At 44.0% G+C, this 20,107-nt stretch overlaps 1 protein-coding gene across 2 annotated transcripts; it reads right to left on the reverse strand.

The window, feature by feature from the left end:
* Positions 1–1,235: 1,235 nt before the first annotated feature.
* On the reverse strand, positions 1,236–17,367 carry LOC101159141 (proline-rich protein 12). 2 transcript variants are annotated; one of them, XM_011488071.3, is made up of 15 exons: positions 16,209–17,367; positions 14,288–14,445; positions 13,783–13,944; positions 8,871–13,516; positions 7,857–8,084; positions 7,086–7,773; positions 6,424–6,947; positions 5,433–5,549; positions 5,213–5,346; positions 4,371–5,107; positions 4,168–4,287; positions 3,751–3,848; positions 3,308–3,439; positions 2,696–2,791; positions 1,236–2,585 (listed from the first exon to the last, which is right to left on the reverse strand). In XM_011488071.3, exons 1-15 carry the CDS (start codon positions 16,289–16,291, stop codon positions 2,451–2,453), a joined length of 8,058 nt encoding a protein of 2,685 aa, XP_011486373.1. In that variant the 5' UTR covers positions 16,292–17,367; the 3' UTR covers positions 1,236–2,450. The 2 variants fall into 2 exon arrangements, with proteins under 2 accessions (XP_011486373.1, XP_011486372.1); XM_011488070.3 differs by having other exon boundaries at positions 4,371–5,110; positions 16,209–17,366.
* Between the last annotated feature and the right edge of the window lie 2,740 nt (positions 17,368–20,107).

The following is a 20,107-nucleotide window of genomic DNA, read 5'->3' on the forward strand; positions in this document are numbered from 1 at the left end:
ACTTTTTTTGAATTTTTCACTACTGTATTACTTTTGAAAGACTACCATATAAAATACTATAGTTTTACATAACATTGAAACATAATCTTGAAATTTTGTTTTACATACATGCACTGTGAACCAGAAAAAAACAAAATCACAATACAACAGACAAGCAATCGCAATATGAAGTTGTGTGTGTGTGTACATATACACAGCACAAGAGTGACCAGTCATCACACTGTGCTTTGTGCAAATTAATTCTGCACATTTCGCACAGGTCATGCTTGTCTTGACCCCCCCGGCCGTCCCCCCAACTCCGTCTGGATGAAGCTCGTCTGCTGGACTTTAAATATGTAGTTGTAGGGTTAGATAAGTTAATTCTTCTCTATGAGTTCTGGTAAATCCCCTGTCCGTCCTGGGGGAGGATGCCTCCTTCATGTGGGCACCCCTGAGGTTTCTTTGTTTTTTCCGGAATCCGTTTTTTTCCAGGAGTTTTTCCTTACTGTGATTTTATGTTTTACTTTTTCAATTACCGATACGAAGCCCATTGAGACAACTGTTGTTGTGAATTTGGGCTATACAAATACAATTGAATGGAATTGAATTGAATTGAATTAGATTGAATGAATTGGCATGGTCACATGAGTCACTACCATCCTAGTGGGCCCTGGCACTGTCTTTATTATTTTTTCTGCGGACAGGTTTTTCTGACGCATATTTGGGGATAAAGACCAATGTATTTCACCATTCTTTGATATGAATGTCTTGCTTGGAAGACCAGGAATAAAAATTCCCTCATCTGGTTCAAAATCAGAATTATTAGAATCAGAATTTACCTCAAGATAGTCTTCTGATCATGATCAATGATGACTTCCACAGCCTCCTGGACTATCATCGTTCTGCTTCTGTTGCTCATTTTCTAAAGGTCTGCCTGTGTAATGTTGGAAGGACTCCCTTGAAGAGAATCTTCTATATGTTTTGCCTCTATCCTGTTGAGTGTCCACTGAAAGTGGGTTGAGTTTTCCCGCGAGAACATAAATGGTTCCTATCAAAAGTCATTACACCTAGGCACCTGTGTGTGTGTGGGTGTGTCTATGTGTGTGAATAGGGTGAACTATGTCTCACAGCTGCAAAAAAAGCAATACTACTTATAATAAGACATCCTTGTACCTCCAGTTTGACTGCCGGGTCAATTTGACCCACAACATAACAGGAGGGTTAAGCATCCGCACCATACATGGAAATGAAACCAATTGTTCTTTGTAGATTTTATTTGTTTCTCAAATACAGGAGTGTTATTGTACAGAAGAACAAAGAATTTCATCAAGAACTGTACACTATTTACATATCTTTTTTTTTCCCTTTTTTATGGAAAATTAGATTGTTTTCAAAATAAGCCATAGTATGCACAGACATCAAAATGATAAAAATGAAATGACTATTTCCTCTTTAAATATTACTTATTTATACTCCTCCTTCCCACATGGGAAAGAAATAGTTCTTTTTCTTTGCACCGGCATGACGGATGATTGAACTGAAGCACAATGTTGAGTTCCCAATGTTTTCTAACCACTTTTTTTTATTTTTTATTTTACACCCACTGTATTTAATACAATATTTCTGTCAACGTCTGCTCTTTTGTATAGAAGGGAAGACGACTTGAATATGTGGGTTATGATTGTATACTGATCCCATGTGGGGGAACGAAATAAAACACAAAATAGGCATTTAAAAATGTTAGGGCAGCAAACCAGCACTTGTGAGAGCTTAAGTTAAAAACCTCCTCATATAAATAATAAAAATGCGTTTATATATTATCACACAGCTGACTGGTGCTGCCCTTCACATAACACAGGATGACGACGCGAGGGAGCATTTATTAACACTTATGTTTCTCTCTATAGATGAGTCCATGATCGCACTTGCTGGCTAAAAATCACTCTCATCCTCTTCCACACTTCTCAAAAGCCAACGGATGATGTTAGTCTTTTCAAAAAAATAATTTATGTAAAAACTAAGCAATAGTAGTTTCTCTTTGAACTATTGTCTTTATGACACAGAGTTAATAGGATGCTGATGGCTCTTCTCTCGACTTGGTGTTTGTGGCTCCACAACTTTTGTCTTCCCGCCGTATGTTTTTCCAACTCCACCCAGAAAAGTCAGTTCTTCTTTTTGAGCCCCTGGTTAACCCCTAAAGTAGATGGGGGTTCCCTTCTCATAAAAGGAAAAAAAAACAAAACACTTTTTTTCTTTCAAAGTCACTGATCAACGACAAGAAATAAAAAGAGAGACCAGTGTCCAAGGTCACGTAAAAATAGACCCCTGAGGGCCTCAAAAAAAAAAACGATCCTTGGTTTCTTATGAGATCTGAAGAGGGACGGGGGCTGTACAGTGGAATCCATCTCTATTTTTGCTTTTTTTTCTTTCTTAAATCTTCTATTCAATGTCTGCCCTTAAATGACGTTATCTCAGACTTTGGTGCTGAGAGTCAGCAGCTCGATGAAGGAGCTAAAGAGGGTGTCCAGCCAGCTCTGGTTGGCCATGCACTGCTGTACAACCTCTTCTTGGCCGGGGTCTTCGGCTGCTTGTTCTATGGTGTTAGTCTGAGAAAGAAGAAGACATTTTTTTTATTTTTTTTAGTTAACGGTCACCAAACAAAAAGTGTCAAGTTACAGGAGGCAGTCAAAAAGCCCCCAAAAGCATTTCACTTTACCTCTTTCTTGCACTGTAAGAAGGTGTGGTATTTATAATGATGCAAGGAGTGGTAGAGACTGTAGATTCGGTACGTCTCAGACGAGAGTTTAAGGTCCTAGAAGAAAGACATTCTGGTTATCCATTTGATCAATATGAAGAAACATGATCATGAAAAAAAGGAGTAGAAATGTAAGTTTTAGGTTCAGCAGAACTCAAAACCAAGAACAGCTGCCGCTCGCTCTAAGGCTAATTTAGTCAAACGTGTGGTTTCCCCGTCGTCTTTCTTCCTTATGGCGACAAACTGAACCTAAAAGTATCACAACAACAACTACTTTCTTTTTTCTTTAATTTAAAAACTACAAATTAACAGCAAAATCTGTTTGCTCAAGTAAATCCTGGTTGGATTTGATTCAAGTTGACTGCAAACAGCAGAGAAAAGACCAGTTCTAAAAACACAAGTCAACTATGAGACGCACAGATCCTAGCAGAGGTGCAGCTGGCCAGGTTTGTCGTGATTTAAAAACGTCATGAAGCTCAAATGACAGCCATCGTGGCTGTTATTTGGATTCACTACGCGGCAACCGAACTCAGCTCGTTTACAGGTGAAAGCATGGCCCGTTGGCAGACGCACCTGTGGCTTAGGCAGAGCCTTTTTCACCCTGTTGAGGGTCTTGCGGTTGTAAGCGTCACCGCTTAGCCGCACCCTCACCACGCCTGTATCCAGGGCATCCACAATAATTTGGGGGTAAGCATGCAGAACCTCCTGTGGATGGGCAGAACAGAGTTTGAAAGAAGAAAGAAAAAAATAAGCAGACAAAAGAGGAACAGACAGAAAAAGGGAACAATTGCAATTTACTTTAAAACAGATGTTTTCTCTGTAAAGATGTTGCCATTTTGAGGACAGAATTACTTTTAAATAAAAATATATATTTAAAAATATGAAATATTCATTTTTTATAAGAAAAAAAAAGATATATAAAGTATTGTCAAAAGAAACGGGGGAAAAAATGTAAGCCAATACATGTATTTATCAATTAATAAAACAATAATTAACATTATCAGATGTCAGATTACCTGATGCTGCGAGCTCATACTGACTCTCCTTAACAACCTCCTCTTCTGTTCGCTCAGGATACTGTCGATCTTCCTCATTGGAGGTAGGTAAAGCTCATCTGAACGCCGATCGATAGAAAGGAAATGTCGTCATGCATGCAGCTTTCAATCATTTTGATGCTAAAAGCAAAGCACGCTGAGCAACTTCTGTCTGGCTGCAGAGCCATCTGAGAGGTTTTTCTCATCATACTTAGTGTTTGTGGATTTAAAAGCAAAACAAGGAAATGTGTTCAGTTGGCAGCTAGAAATATTGACTTAATATGTTAAAATTAAAGAATAATATTGATAAAAACAGCTGAGAAACAGTGGAAATATTAAAAGCCGTCCCATCAGATGTCAGATTTGGCTGAGTGGAGTGAAAGTGTTTGCAGTTCTCACCATCTGTGTCTTCCAGGGCTTGGATCATGTCAGGGTCCAGAGCTGTGCTCACCAGCATCTCCACATAACTCCTGAACATCTCCCTCATGGCACGGTTGTTTACTCCACCTTTTACTGGCACTGGGAGGACGAGAACTTCATTTTTACTTCTACTCTACGATAAAACGCTAAAAATTCAATCTTTTTCTTTCAGTTCATCTTACTTTCATTTTCACTAGCCACCTCATCTGAGGAGTCAGATTCCGATGATGATGGTACTGATGAAGGTACATTCAGCCACTTCTTTCTCTTCTTAGGAGGGGGCTCTGCCTTCACCTTGGCTGGTTTGGATTTGGGTGGCCGCTCCGCCTTTTCCCTCTCCTTCCTCTCCAGTGCTTTTTTGTCTTCCTTTGTTCTAGCACGTTCTGTGGCGCCTGCGCGTTTTTCCACCTTCTCCTGCTTCGGAGGGACCCGCTTCTCCACCTTTTGCAGTGGCTGTAATCGCTTCTCCACCTTCTCAAGAGGCGGCTGCTGCGCTCGCTTCTCCGCCTTCTCCTGCTGCACGCGGTTCTCCGCCTTCTCCTGCTGCAGCTGCATCCGCTTCTCCGCCTTCTCCTGCTGCAGCTGCATGCGCTTTTCTGCTTTTTCCTGCTGCTGCTGCAGACGCTTCTCCGCCTTCTCCTGCTGAAGCTGCACCCGCTTCTCCACCTTATCCTGCTGGGGCTGCACCGGCTTCTCCTCGTCCTCCCTCTCTTTGTCAGGATACCTTTCTTCCTCCTTCTCCTTGGGTTTTGGCACAACAGCTGGTACCTCGTTTCCCTCTCGGTGTTTCTTTGCTGCTGCCGTTTTTGTTTTCTCTCTCTGTTCGCGCTGCAGCACCGGACTCACTCGCTCCTCTTTCTCCCCGGTTTTTGGCGGCACCTGAGTGGCAGGAGGAGATGCCAGTCTGGGGAGAGACGGTCTTCTGAGGGACATGATGACAGTAAAACTTAATAAGCCTCTAACAGCTTCAACAGACATGTACTTCATGGTTTATGTCCAGATCATTCTAGGAAATAAAAATTACCTGAGGGCTGGAGGAGCTCGGCGCCACGGCCTTCGGGAACACACTCGCACATAGTCTTTCTTGTTGACGTTCTCCAGAAACTTCACGTATATTCGTTGATACCGCCTCTTTGCATCTCCAAAGTAGCCAAGATACTACACCAGAAAAATCTCCAATCAGCATCAACATTAACATGACACCGTATAGATTTGGTTGCTTTTTGCCGACGGGTTTTGCTCACGTTGCTTGTGGCGCAGAACTGTCTTTGTCCATCTTTGATCTCTGGGCTGAACTTCTGCAGCAAAGCTTTCTGGACCCTCCAGATGGGTGGAGGCTCCCGGCCTGTCTGCAGAGCCAACTGTGCACAAACACAGACCCACAGTCGGTAAGTTGCTGCTTTGCAGTGAGCGGGCCTGGGTGACACCGCCAAACTACTCAATCGATTCCATTTGGACTCACAAGGTCAATCACTTGACAATTCATCAAGATCTGACTAAACATTCATTTTTTGGTCAAAAAAAACGATAAAATCTGTTTAGTTTGGTTAAGAAAAACAGTTTCAGCATAAATTATATTTTCTATGAGGTAATTCTCACATTAAAGTCCCGCTCCAATCATTTTTTGATCTATTTTGGTGGCCATTTCATTATGATTATGCTGTTTTTAGCCTCAATCAAAAATCTGTGTCGTTTTCTAGGGACATAGTTTCTGCAGAGCGGCAGCAGTTTGTTAGAAATTTGCCTCTACGTTGTGGGGGGGCTGTTTGCACGGACTAAGCACACCCTCATTTCCCATAACCCATCTGTTCACACTCTCTCCACTAGCTTACAGCCCCTCACATCCCCAATCCAACATTGCCGATGCAACAAAAATTGTAAGAAAATATGGGAGCTATACAGTTTTCAACCAGATGAGGAAAACATAGACGTAAAAGGATCTACTTGTCAACAGGTGGATGCATCAGAATGTTTCTTGACCTAATAGCTTCTTTGTCAGCCCTACATCCCTTCTCCAGCAACATCTTCTCGTCTGCTCCTGATTCACAACGATTTGAATAAAGAAATCCTCACAAATTCAATTTTAAGATTACTTATTTTATACAATATATAAATATATATATTATTTTCAAGAAGAGATCAGTTTGAATGAATCCAGCTGAATCAAGTTTAGTTTAAAAGCAGACTTTTACATGTAATACAAAGCAAACTGATACTCATCCCACACAGACATACCTTAAGAGTTCGAATGTCTTCAACTCGGACCACAAACTCGTCCCTCTCTCTGAAGATTCCCTCTCCTCCACTCTCACTCTCGTCCTCCTCACTCTCCCCCACAATAGCGGCATCTTCTTGCTTCTGGGCGAGGTGCAGTGAGGTGATCTTTGGAGCTGGAGGTTCTTCAGGGGAAGCGGGAGATGCTGGGGACTCCGGCGATGGCAAAGGAGATTCTTTTTGAATGGTTGGAGGTGGAGAAGAGGTGGGAGGAGGAGTGGCCGGCTCGGGAGGAGGCGCAGGAGGAGCAGCAGTGGTAGCAGCGGCAGCAATGGCGGTCGGGGGGAGTGACGGAGAAAGGGATTTTGAAGTGGCCGGGCTCGGAGGTTGTGAGACCTCCTGTGGGTCCTCTGGTCGAGGTAAAGGTGAGGGGAGCGAGAGAGGAGGAAGGGGGGAATGAGAAGGAGAGGAGGATGAGGCAGGAGACGGAGGAGCAGAGGTAGGCTCTGGAGTTGCAAGTTCTGGAGGAATCTCAGATAGAGGCGCTGGAGGGAAAAAGAAAAACACCAAAACATGAATAAACTAGCAGTGAACATTGTGTCATAGTAAATATAGAGACAATTTAAAAAGTCCTCTGTTCAAAAAATGGAAAAATGGCAAAAACAGCCAATGCCATTTCCTACCATCAAGTTTCGGAGGTCCCAGAGTTTCAAGTTGTGGTTCCCTGTCTTCTGCCATTTCACCGTCCTCCTCCCGTTCTGTGCATTTGTCCTCCTCAATCTCCTCCTCCTTGTTGTCTTCCATCTCCTCACCTTCTGGCTGAAGGAGGTGCGGTTCATCGGACTGGGGCTGCATGTGTGGCGTGTTCACTGCTGGCTGTGGACTTAATGTGGGAGGCTGCATTATGGGGGTAAGGGGTGGCTGCGCGGGCTGCGGTTGAGGGGGAGGAGGAGCCAACGGGGGCTGGATATTCGAGCTTATCTGGGGGGTGTCGTACAGAGCCGAAATGGCGGAGGAGATGCTCTTCTGGAGGTCCTGGTTCTTTCCAACCGAGTCTTCCTCATCAGAGGAGAAAGAGGGCAAAGTCTCGAGGTTCCTCTTCAGCTCATCTTCTAAGCGCTTGGGGCTGGGACAACTGCCCAAAGCAAGGCCCCCGTTACCCTCACTATCACCAAACGGAGGTGGAGGCGGCGGGGGAGGTGGTGCGGGGGACAGAGGGCGCAAGCCTCCTGCTTTACATGGGGACGTTTCAACGTTGTCAGGTTCCATTCCTGGAGAGATGTCCAACCCTGGAGGCCTCTTCCCTGTCTTAAGGAAGTCCAGGAAGGAAGCAACAAAGCCGGCCTTAGACTCAGAGTCCCTCTCATCTCCCTGGAAGAAACACAGAGACTGTGACTCAACACTTTTCAGACACTCGCTGCAGCTCTGCAGGATAACAAGCCTTCTGCCTTTACCCGTTCTTCTAGTCCATCTTCATCCATTCCTTCACTTATCATTTGATTTTTCGCTTTGTTCTTATCCTGGCTTCTGGTGCTTTCTGCACTGCAGGGGGGTCCAGGACTTAAACCAAGTGAGGGAGCCGAGCCAACGGAGCCGTCTGACAAAGCAGGGTCAGTGCCAGACAAAGAGTCTGTCCTCAGCAAGGCATCCGAGGACGACAGGCTAGAAATCGGTAACTTGATCTGAAAAGGAAAAACAAAAGATAAATATCCTGTTGTACATTCTGTAATCTTCTGCATAGTTTAAATAACTTGCATTAAATACCAACAGATTGGCCAAACACTAAATGACAACAGTGAAAATCACTAAACTAGAAAAAAAAAACGTGTCTTTTTATCAAATAAATAAATATTAATGTAAATGAACTCAGTAATCAGGTTGGGAGCTTCTGATGGATCACATGACCAGCTCAGCTTCCCCGTCCTCATCTCCCTCCCAAATATCCAGCAATGAACGTCGCATCATACTGGATTCACAGACAACTGGAGACCAGCAGCCAATTTCTATAAATAGCTAAATAGTTCACCAAACAAAGTAGTATAAAAAACGAGTGATGATGTTCACTTCTCTGTTTAAAGATCCATAAGATTTCACGGAAATCAAAATTCTTGATAGCATTATATCTTTGTTTACTTAGTTATGAAATCTACATTTATTTGAAGACAGAAACACAACAGGAATAACGTATAAAAAAAACAATGACTTGATGTTTATAAACCCCTAATATTAATATGTAAAAGGGCTGAATCAGCAGAGTAGTAAAAGATGGTGCTGAAGGATGAGCAGCTGCAGCACCTCAGATGGTTCACTTAACTCTCATACTGGGTTTGAACTGATTAACTTCTGCTTGTTAGTCCTTGTTTAGTAACTAAACCAGTGTTTTATAAGCATCCTGGTTCATTTTTAAACAGAGTTTTCCACAAATACCGGAGTAAAGTTTGTTTGATTCCGAGTTCTTCGACACTGACCTTGAGAGGCGGGATGGGCTCGTGCTGTTGGGGTTGGTGATGGAGCTGCTGTTGCTGATGGAGGTGGTGGGGGTGCATCTGCTCCTGGTCTTTCCCGCTCATCTCCATGTACATGTCTTCCCTCCTTCCTCCTCTGCCCCTGCTTCCTCTGCCCCTGCCTCGGCCCCTTCCTTCTACGCTGAACCCGCCTCCGGCTGACGTTCCGCCCATATCCCCCAGCATGCCACGTGGGGTGTAGGGCTCAGGCATGGGGCGGATGCGGGGTCTTCCCCTTGGCCTCGGAGGGCCCTCTCTTTTGGGCCTCGTGGGCTTTCGTCCTCTCTTCTTGGGTCCATCTGGCGGCAGGATAGAGTGAGAACCCAAAGAGGTGTAACCAGAGGAGTGGTAGAAGTCGATGTCACTCATTAAAGGGCTAAGCGATCCACCTCCTCCTCCCTTTCTACAACTGGACACTAGATCTGGTAGTAGGTCAGGCAGCCTGCGACTGTTCAGCCGGATCTCAGCTGGTTGGTCAGCCTTATCCTCGTCGTCTTCAAATTCGTATTCTTGAGCGTAACTCTTCTTAGGCAATGTGTTAGGGTCCCTCCTTTCTTTTAACAGATGAAAGGAGCTGGATTTGAGAAGTTTTTTAGGACGAGACGAGCAGAAGATGGGGGACTGAAGGCCCCCAGAACCTGTTCCTGAGCTAGTACCTCCTGGTCCAGAAGACAGTTTAGCTCCAGAGTTGTGTTGACCAGCAGTATTGGAGGCCATCCCCATGGCTGGGCCCTGGGACTGAATTAAACCCAGCTGCTCTGTGTTGACCGTAGATGGAAGCTCGTGTGTTTTAAGAGAGTCCAGATCCAAAGTCATAGTGTTGTTGCTGGGTTCTTCCAGGCCATGACAGTATGGCTCGTAACCCTGATCTCCACCATGGTGACCCATGAGGTCATAGCTAGGCCCGCTGCCTCCTCCAGCACCCCCTCCGCTCTGTCCGGTTTTCATGGAATCCAGTCCTTCTCTGGCTTCATTCATCTCCTCCTGGCCTGGTCCTCCGCCGCCTGCACAGCTCGACTTGTAGTCCTCTGCGCAAAACATGTCCTCCATTCCAGGAAAAAAGGAGCGATCTTCATCCTGAAGGAGGGAGTCTGGGAAGCAGATAGAAGTCAGGGGAACAAAGCGGTTGCTTTGCTGGTTCTGGTCCGCTTTCTCCACGGGGCTGACCGTGTCAAACTGGTGCTGTTCCGAGCGCTGCTGCTCCATCTGGCTCTGCTGTGAACTGAGCTGCTGCTGATCGGACTGAGGTTGAGAGTGGGCGGAGGCGGATGGAGGGGGAATATGGTGGGAGTGAGGAGTCTGCTGTGGGTGGGGTTGGGAGAGAGGGTGGTGGGAGTGGGTCTGTTGATGCTGAGAGCTTGGGTGCTGCTGTTGTTGCTGCTGCTGCGTGTGATGTTGAGAAAGATGGTGCATGTGAGACGGCGTGGACAGGCCCATGTCCGGCTCGGTGAGGAAGGAGTGGAGTTCAGAGGCAGAGTGTTGCTGCGGGTGGTGGTGCGGTGGGTGCTGCCGTGGGGGTTCCTGTTGCTGCCTGTGCCGCTCACCGCTTCCCCCACTCCTCCCTGCACTGCCCGATCCACCGCGTCGGTCATCGGCGACACCAACATCTGTGCTGGACGTCTGGGAAAGGGAGCGCTCCAGCATGTCCAGAGAGGAGACCACAGAGCTCTGCTTGACCTGACTCTGCTCGTGTGGATGGGGGCCGTGGTTGTAGTGAGCCGCTGCCACTTCCAAAGCCTGGGACTGCAGCTGGAGTTGGAGCTGGGTGGTTTGGGACTGAGATGGAGCTTGATGCTTACTTGAGCCAAGTCGACCACCAGTGCTTTCCATGACAGCTTGCTGCTGCTGACTTATGGAGTGCTGCTGCTGCGGATGAGAGTCCATTTTATGGTGCTGTTGGTGCTGAGAATGAGAATCTATTTTGTGGTGCTGCGGGTGCTGATGGGAGTCCATCTTCTGGTGTTGTTGGTGTTGAGAGTGGGAGTCCATTTTGGGGTGTTGCTGATGTTGCCGATGAGATTCCATCTTGTGGTGCTGCTGATGAGGCTCCAGTTTATTGCGCGTGGTGTGGGACAGCACCGACTGGAGTAGGTGCGGTGGCTGACGGGACTGGTCGGTAGGAGAGTCCATCAGGGACTGAGCTTGGGACTGAGAATGCTGCTGCTGGAGCTCTGGAGTTTTTCGAGGGTATGGGATTTCTGAGCGCTCCTGTGACTTCTTTTGGAGGTCGATTTGGGAGTGAGGGGGCATCTGTGAGTGGGAACCCACATGCTGACTATGTGAGGAGTGCTGGGGACCAAGGGAGTGCTGGCTGTAGGGATCACCTCTGCCATAGTGGACAACAGAACCAAGGTTGTCATGGTGATGGAGGTGGGAGTGCACTTGCTCAGCACTGCCTCTTCCACTGCTGCTTCTGCTGCTACCAACCGTCCTCTCGTTTCTTTGCTGCTGTGGCTGCTGTTGGTGGTGATGTTGATGCTGTTTCTTTAGTGACATCTCCAGCTGGTTGTCCAGCCCCGAGATGGACCCCGAAGAACCTGCGTTTCCAACCCCTGCAGCAGTTGTGGCACTGTGGGTACGTATAACACTCTGAGGGTGGTACCTTTCCTCTGAGGTCTTCCCCATGTCATAATTCATGCCCTTACCGGAGTCACTACTAGAAGGTACTGACTGGGGCGGAGGCTGGGTTTGTTGAGACTGCTGCTGAGGCTGCTGTTGGGGATGGTGATGAGCCGACTGGGGACCAGGACTCGCTTGAGCTTGGAGCAAATGCTGAATCAAGAACTCATCTTCATCGTCGACCTCATCCTGGGATCTCTGAGAGCCCACCCCTAACAAGGAAGCATCCGTCTTTGCTTTGGATGATGTGGAATGATATGGCTGTGGTTGGGAGGAGGGGCCTCTGGCATCAGGGAAGCCCTGTGGGGAGGCCAGGAAGGGGGGAGAGAGAACTGAAGATATGTATTTGTTTGAACCTGCACCTCCTGGAGACTGGGTGGCACAGGTGGGGACAGGGGAGTGCAATCCTGGACGTATGATGCCTGAGTTGCCTGATGGGGAAGGGCTGGAGTCTGGAATATGATAAGAGCCTCCTCCACTGCCTCCCCCACCTCTCTCAGCAGTCATACTATTTCCTGTTGCTCCTCCAGACCCAGAGTTTCCACTCCCTGCTCCACTGCTGCTGCCTCCTCCAGATGCTCCACTTCCAGATGAACCACTTGATCTTAAAAGGGCAGGAGAGTGGCCTGGAGCCCCATATCCCAGTGACGGGCTACCAGCTCCACCAAGAGAGGATGGAAGGGATCCATAAGCAGAATCAGCTCCATACATATCTGTGGAGTATGACTGACCTCTTCCTCCTAGACTTCCATAGCCTTTTCCACCAGCGCCAGAGCTTAGATCTTGAGCTTGGGGGGAGCTGAAACCTCCATAGGACTGAGCTAAGTGGGATGTCGGGGGCTGATTAGGAGAATATGACTGCGTCTGTTGGGGAGGAGTTTGACCAGTAAGAGCAGAGGTAGGAGTCTTCACTGGGGGAACAGGAGAGCCATAGCCAGAGAGGCAGGATTTAGGAAGAGATTGGGGGGCTGGAGTGGAAGCAGTGGATTGCTGTTGCTGCTGGGAAGCAGGTGGAGGCGGAGCTGGCTGAGGAGGTGGCTGTTGCCTAGAAGGCGCTGCTGTGGAGCTGGAGGTGGGAATAGAGTTTGAAGGATGCGACCCTGAAGTGGCTGATGAAGAGGACGAGGATGAGGAAGTAGAGGAAGCAGAAGGGGGGGTGTGGGGAGTTCTTGAAGATGATGCGGAACTGCCAGAAGAATAGCCACTGCTCGAGCTGCTCTTGGTACTTTTTCCAGCTGAAGAGGAGGAGGAGGAGGAGGAATAGGCTGGCTGAATGATTGGCCGATACTGCTCAGTGCGAGAGGGCGTCTTGTGGTCAGACGATGGGCTCTGGTCACCTAGTGGGCTGCAGGACAGCCCAGCGTGTCTGTGGTGGGTGGCAATTTGCTGGTACCCTGCCCCTCCACAGCCAAGATAGTGCTGCAGAGAGTGGGCAGCAGAGGACGAGAGCTGCGACTGAGTTGGCGTAGGGCGCTGATAGTGCTTTATAACGCTGTCCTGCCTAGGCACAGTTCTTTCCTGAGCCGAGTTAGACTGGGACTGAGACTGAGGCTGGGGCTGAGCCGAGGAAAAGACTGAAGGATTATACAACTGGGAGGATTGATCCTGCAGCTGTGACGACAGCAGATTGAACTGGTGTGACTGCAAGTGCCTGGCAGATGATGCCTGGGCTGACGTGGCACCCGTAGGATCCTGGCTGCCTCTGTATGCAGCTGCAGCAGCACCCTGTGAGGACAGGAGTCTATCAAAACCCAGGCTTGACTGAGAAGGGGCTTTGATGTGCAGCAGGGGATCATGTGGGGACAGAAGGCCATTGGATGTGGGACTAAATGTGGGTGTGTCTTGCAGGGACAGGGAGGCGGCAGGGAAAGAGCGGCTGGAGAAGGATGCTGGATGTTGATAGGCTGACAGAGCTGAAGAGGAAGGGAAGGAGCCAGAGCCAGGAAGGGCTCCAGAGATGAAGAGTTCAGGAGGAGCAGGCGTGTGCATCGCTGTTAGGAAAAGGAAAACATCGTAAAAATTACACAATAACCATCAACCTAATTATTTAGATGTCATCAGGAGGTCGTTAAAAAAACAAGAATATTTTAAAAATAAAGTTATCAGTAATACTGCTGAGTTGCTTTATATTTTTTGAAGGGCACTTAAGGCAAAAAGTAGAATGCAGTCAAAAACGGCTCAGTTTTATAAATGTAACACTGACAATGAGCTGCTTTGAATGTCAGCATATCAGGGAGAAAGCCAAGACGGCCCCCACCTGTCTGCCAAGACGGTGTCCGGAATTGGGAGAGAAGAGACGAGGCAGAAGGAGGAGGCTGAGGACCTCGGGATTCCAGAGCTGAAATCAAATTCATCACGGAGGCATCAGGGGCAGAGGGGCTAGCGTGATGAAGGCCGGTGTCAAAAAGCCCAGAAAGACCTAAAGCAAGTGAAGAAAAAAAAAGCAGCAGAGAAAAAAAGCACATTTTTAAGGCTTAATTAACAAATGCACCTAGAAACCCAAGCATTAAAGGGTTCTACTAATACTAAAAGCAGTATTTTTTGAAATACTGATGCAACATCCAGGTTTTTGTCATTCCAACTGTACTTATACATGCTGTTACTTTAAAGCTATTAAATCCCAATGAGCTGAAGAGTGAAATGAACTGCACGGTCCAATTTGTCAGTGGTAACAATCTTTTGAGAACTGGGTGGAGAGATGCAATAAGTCACAGCCATGACCCCTTACGGTGGTGACACAAAAGGTATGACATTTATCTTACCCAAACTCCGTCCAGCTGCTCCCCAAGCTCCGCCTTGGCCAGAGCTCCCTGGGTGGTGATTGGTGGCATAGCCCTGCAGAGGGTGTGGGGTGGCATAGGCTTGTCGGTGAAGGAGCTCAGACTCAGGGTGGGATGATCTGGAACTCCCATATACAAGACTAGGAGAAGAGGAGAGATGGGGATCGTAAAGGTGCCATTGATCTCATCGAAAAATGAACAAACATGCAATCAATTTTATAAAAATGGGATCAACATCCTGCCATTCAAAAGTTATTTACAACAAAATACATAAAGACAGACAGCTACTAAAAGCTATCATTTTAAATGTATAATTTGGACCTTCAAGCGTCCTAATAGATGAAAACCCATCAGGGTGAGGACTTCAACATATTATTAAAGAATGCTACTCTTGCTGATTACAAGTAATTGCTTTCCTACTGTTGCACAGCAGATCATCAGTTGATGATAACATTCACCTAAAATAAATGATTAGTTAATTGATAATAATAGGAGCACAAAGCGGAAAAATTATAGAGATGACACTTTTTTTTAAATAATATTTATTTATCTCATGGTTAAAGATAAATTATGATCATTTTAATGTAAAAAGATGAGGTGAAATGCGTGACACCTTGACTAGATCGGATGTTAGCATCTATGCTTCCGATAGCATCGTTTAGCACCAGTGCACAGCAGAATTGCAGAGACTAGGCCTAAACCGAAATGTCGATGTTACGCATGAATAAAGCATGAGTGCAATTTAAACGGCACAAAGACATGAAAAACTATATAAAACACAATTCTCGTGATTTTAAAAAGCAAAGACGAACGATTTACATAATTGTTATGGTGATGATGTTGCTAACAACTGGATCGTGCAGAATGATGATCGACGCAAATGCATGCTAAGCTGCTTGCAAAAGACTTGCGATTATTAGGGTTTACCCACTCAAATAACGTATTTTACTTTTTGGAACCAATGCAAAAAGTCTCTGATTTAGTAGTGCATGTGTAGTAGTGACAGAAAAGGTGACGATGTTTAGGCGTAAAGGCCTCAAGTAAGTCTCCTGCAGCACAACGCTAGCTCGTGGGCTAACTAAAAGCTAAAAAGACAAAGCTACCCGAGAGGGTCCAGCTAGAGTCCTCCATCATTTAATATTATAGTTATTATTTTTTATGCATTTAAATGGCTGATAATCTTTGCTCGAGTGATTATGGCATGTTGGCTGCAAAACAGATTTGATGGGGGGGCTGCTTATGCAAATTAACCAACCAAAACCTTTTACACCAATGATTTAGATCAGCAAAACGCATCCAAGAAAAAGAAGAAAAAAAAAATCAGTGTAGCACACCCGGATCTCCAAAAACATCCCGATTAATACAGAAATGTCGTATTTTCCCCCACCGTTCAGAACTGCAACCATTTAAGTCAACCTTTCGGTTAACGCACATCAGTTCATCATCATGTTGATGTCTGTCAGGGGGGTGTGTGTTGGGGTCTGCTGCGTCTGCACTCTCGTAGCTAGTCTTATCAATTCAATGAATGTAGCTATCAGGGTCTGTGTACAGGCCTGCTGCACACGGGGAACAATAATTCCAATGGACACTCCAGACATCCCCACCTCCACCCCACTTGGTCCACCTAAACCCCACGTCTGTCAATCACATTCAATTCATTTCCCCCCCAACCTTTCCTTTCTCCACCCCGCCCACCCCCACGACTCACACACACTCACCCGATACTGTTTATAATAATATTACTTTGCATCTATTTGGATGACAATGCATTACGCATAATCATGTGAAGCCGTAGCGTTAACACGTAGAGCCAAAAGGGAGTCGTTTGTTCACATGGGTCCCCCATCGTGCTTTTTTGCAAAGTATTACTGATGCATGCACATTGTCTGAATCCAATGCATACCTTGCTTTTGCCGTTCTGTCGTAACTCCATCCTGCTCCTGCGCCCAAATCACCGAATCCTGTTCCCGGGTAATTTCTATCCATTTATCTGGTTTACAGCGCGCGTGCTGAGGATCGAAGCAACGAGACCGTCGCTGGGCACGATTCGGAAAAAAAACCAGTCTTTCCCGTTCTTGTTTTTAGGCTATTTTCCCCGGTTTCATAAGCAAGTCCTCAGGAGTGGAAAACAGCATATTGAAAGAGAAATGGTGGGGAGGAGGAGAAAGCTGGATGAAAAAAAGAGGGGGGTCTGCGGGGTTATAATCCAACCACCTCTAAAAAAAAAAGAGCCAGTCTTTCGCCTTTTCCTGCGCCCTTCACGTTTATCATTTCCACGAATGCAAATCTTTTCTCGAATTGGTCACGGTCATGATGAAGGTGCCGCGGTTTTGGTCGGTGATGGGCGAATTGCTTTCAAACATTTGTCTTGAATGCGTCCTTTTTCCACCGACTCTCCTCCCCCTTTTTTTTTAGCCTAGTTTGGGCTTCGCTGCTAGCTCCAGAAAATATAGCTGTCGACGGGCCACGTTGATAGCAATCATTCCCCACTGGTAACGAAAGAAACCCCTCGATTTGAAAATCTCCCACTCTCTCTTTTTTCCCCCCTCTTTGAATGCAAATCGTTCCCACCCCCCTCCGGAGCAGAGCTGTGGGTTAGCAGCAGATGCTAGCTGTCAGTAACGACGCATCAAAATAAAACTGGGCTGCTTTTTAATTTCCCAAATTCGCGCTCCTCTTTTTTATCGTTAGACCGTTTTAGCGAATGCGTTGTCCACACGGGTCACAACCCCCCCAGAATACGATTAAAATAAAACGAGAATGTCTACAGAAAAGCAGGCCGCGTTTTAATATTTTTTACTCATTTTCCTCTGGAGACGCCATTTTTTGATGGCGGCTAGCCGCTGTCTGTCCTCCCTCTCCGTATCTCTGAGCGCCGAGACTCAGTCAGTGTCTGCTATGACCTCCATTCACCAGCTATCACTATGCCACCAGCTAGGATTACTCTTCCATATTTCTATCCCTTTGATGATGTGAAGAATTTCTGTTGGGAAAAAAACAAAAAAAATCACCTGCCCTCCATTTATGCTGCGATTTGTCAAGATGCATTCGCGTGCACGCAAAAAAATCTGTAATAACCAGATTTATTGGCCTCTACACCAGTTAGTTTGCAAATTCGTATCAGATTCCACAGGAGGAAGTAATTTTCACCACAAGCGATTTCTTTATTATGATTTTCCTTTTTTTGAAATGTAAACAATTTAATTTAAAGACAGGCTTTTTAGATTTTTTTCCTATAGAAATCTGATTATAGAAGCCCAATATAACCATATAAAATGACATATCTAAGAGAATACTGTAACATTACAACACACTGCTGGTAAACCACAATGAAAATACACATAGACAAAATATACAATTTAAACAACAAAAATGCACAGTAAACCAAAATTAGGGAAATTCGACTATGATAAAATTGAAAATGAAAATGGGATGATGCAAAAAGGTAATAAATGTTGAGGGACAGAAGTAAGACAATAAAAGAATTAGATTCCAGGATCAGGAAATATCAAATATAAACTTAATTCAGTATTAAAATGTATGAAATGTGTTATGAATGAAACATGTAATAGGAGAAAACGAAATGGCAAAAATGAGATACTATTGGAATAAAGTTTTATTTTTTACCATTTTTTGATTGCTTTTATAAACACATTAATATAATCAGAAATAGAGCCAGTAAAAAAGTAAAAGTTGTTTTTTTACTTAATATATTATATTTTTGTTTTCCAAATGGAAAGCAATTAATTGGGTGTGCGCCTGACCCCTGGTGGACAAATTAGATGTTACAATAAAAAGCAATCTTAGTTCCAACTGTTTTTTTTCCTCCTGATAAGGTAATTTAAAAAAATAGCAAAGCTCATTTTATCACTAAAAAATTTAAATTTGTGACTTCTCTTGTGGCCCTACTTACATATAACTTCAATTATGATTTTTTTTAAAGATCTATATAACAATCTCGATATAACAAGCAATATATAACAAGCAACAATTACATTTAAGCTGCAATAACATGAAATCTCAGGTAGGTATTTCATAAGTGAAATAGAAGATCAACACATGAATAAATGACTGAACGAATGAAAGAGAAATATTCCAAGACATCAAAAAAAAATTTGTAGTAAATAACCAGATGAATTATGTATTTCATCAGAAAACATGTTATTATGGACCTGAATATGTTTTAAGTTATTTTTCTAAAAAATATTCTGCCTGTTATGTATTTTTCATTGGAAAAAGGAGAGGACACTTTTCATATGTTGATACTTACTTAGCTTTAATTTTTTTACAACAACACATTTTTACTTTTAACTTTTAGCCTTTAGTTAAACCTTTTTCTTAATTAATAATATCTCAAATATATTGTAATGTAAAATTACATTTTAGAAGCATGAGAATGGTATTTTGTGCATAAACTCTATGTATGAACACACTAATGGCCTCTGTAAATGTTTATACCCTGAGCCCCAGCCAAATTGAATTTTAAAATAAATTCATTTATGACATTTTATTTAAGTCTATATCTTTTTTCTTTAGTTTTATTGGGGGTTAGCAAATATTTCATTCATTTTATCTTAAACTAACAAAGGTTCTAAAACAAAGGTGGAAGAGCCTGAAAACCCTTTAGCTTGGTCCCCTGCAGTGAGCATTCAACGATCTTGTGGGAGACCTTTGTAATGGTTAATTGTTTAGTAAAAAAAAAAGTCAGCTTTGTCTATAATCATTTTAATGATAAAAGATCATAGAAGAGGATTTAAGGAACTTTAGCTCCTCCTAATAATTCTGGTTGATGTAGTAGAAAAGAAAGTATTAACTTTATTTTTTCTTATAAAGTCCCTGTCCTGTATTTCCTTTTGTTTTGATTGGTTTTCTCACTTGAACGCAGCTCTTATAGCCACACATCTCCACTTTAATTCCTTAATCCTATATTATGACAGCTCTTGTAGGATTTGTCCTGAGTTTCTACATTTAGCAAAAAAATAAAATAAAAAAAAAATAAACAGGGATTGTTTTTGAAAGGAAATCAAACTTTAAAAAATTAAAACGTATACTTTTCAATTTTCCTTTTACACTTCAGTCTAAAATGACAATACTAAAAATGTGAATTAAAATTAAAAAACATAATAACAATAAGAAGAAGAATATTGCAGTGTCACAGTGTCATGGCTTGGAAAGATATATCTCGTTGCTTTAGTTCTGTGCAAATCTAAATTAATGTTTTCCTCAGAGTTTCGCAAAATTCAACAAATGCAGATCAGGTTGGCATTTTTTCTTCAGGCAATGTTATGGCAGAGTTTAATATTTGATGCTTGGATATCTTTCTTGGTCGTTTTGCCAAAAATAGATGAATTATCTCAGCTGATTAATCAGTTATCTAAAATCACTGCCCTTCTTCATTTACAGTTTTTTAGGCCAACATTCAAACATTTTTATTTTTGAATTTAATTGGTTTTTTTGTCTTTTCTAATATAATATTAATTTAAATATGGATGAACATTCAAACATTTTTATTTTTGAGTTTTAATTACTTTTTTATGTCTTTTCTAAATTTAATTAAATGCAATATGGATGAACTAAATGATGAACTAGCATTTGTTTTTGCTTGAGAAGATGTCATTTTGGTTCACAACTAAATATCTGGAGTTACTTTATTTTTGTCATACACATACTTTTACATAAAAAATACTTCATGAATATCAACGTGAGTGAATGTGGGAGTCTAAAAAGGACTTCGATCACATCACTTGACCTCCGATTTTGATTTCAATCACAAAAATGATGTGGTACGCAATAACCGCATCC

Source organism: Oryzias latipes, chromosome 19, assembly GCF_002234675.1.
Source record: "Oryzias latipes chromosome 19, ASM223467v1".
Lineage (NCBI taxonomy): Eukaryota > Metazoa > Chordata > Actinopteri > Beloniformes > Adrianichthyidae > Oryzias > Oryzias latipes.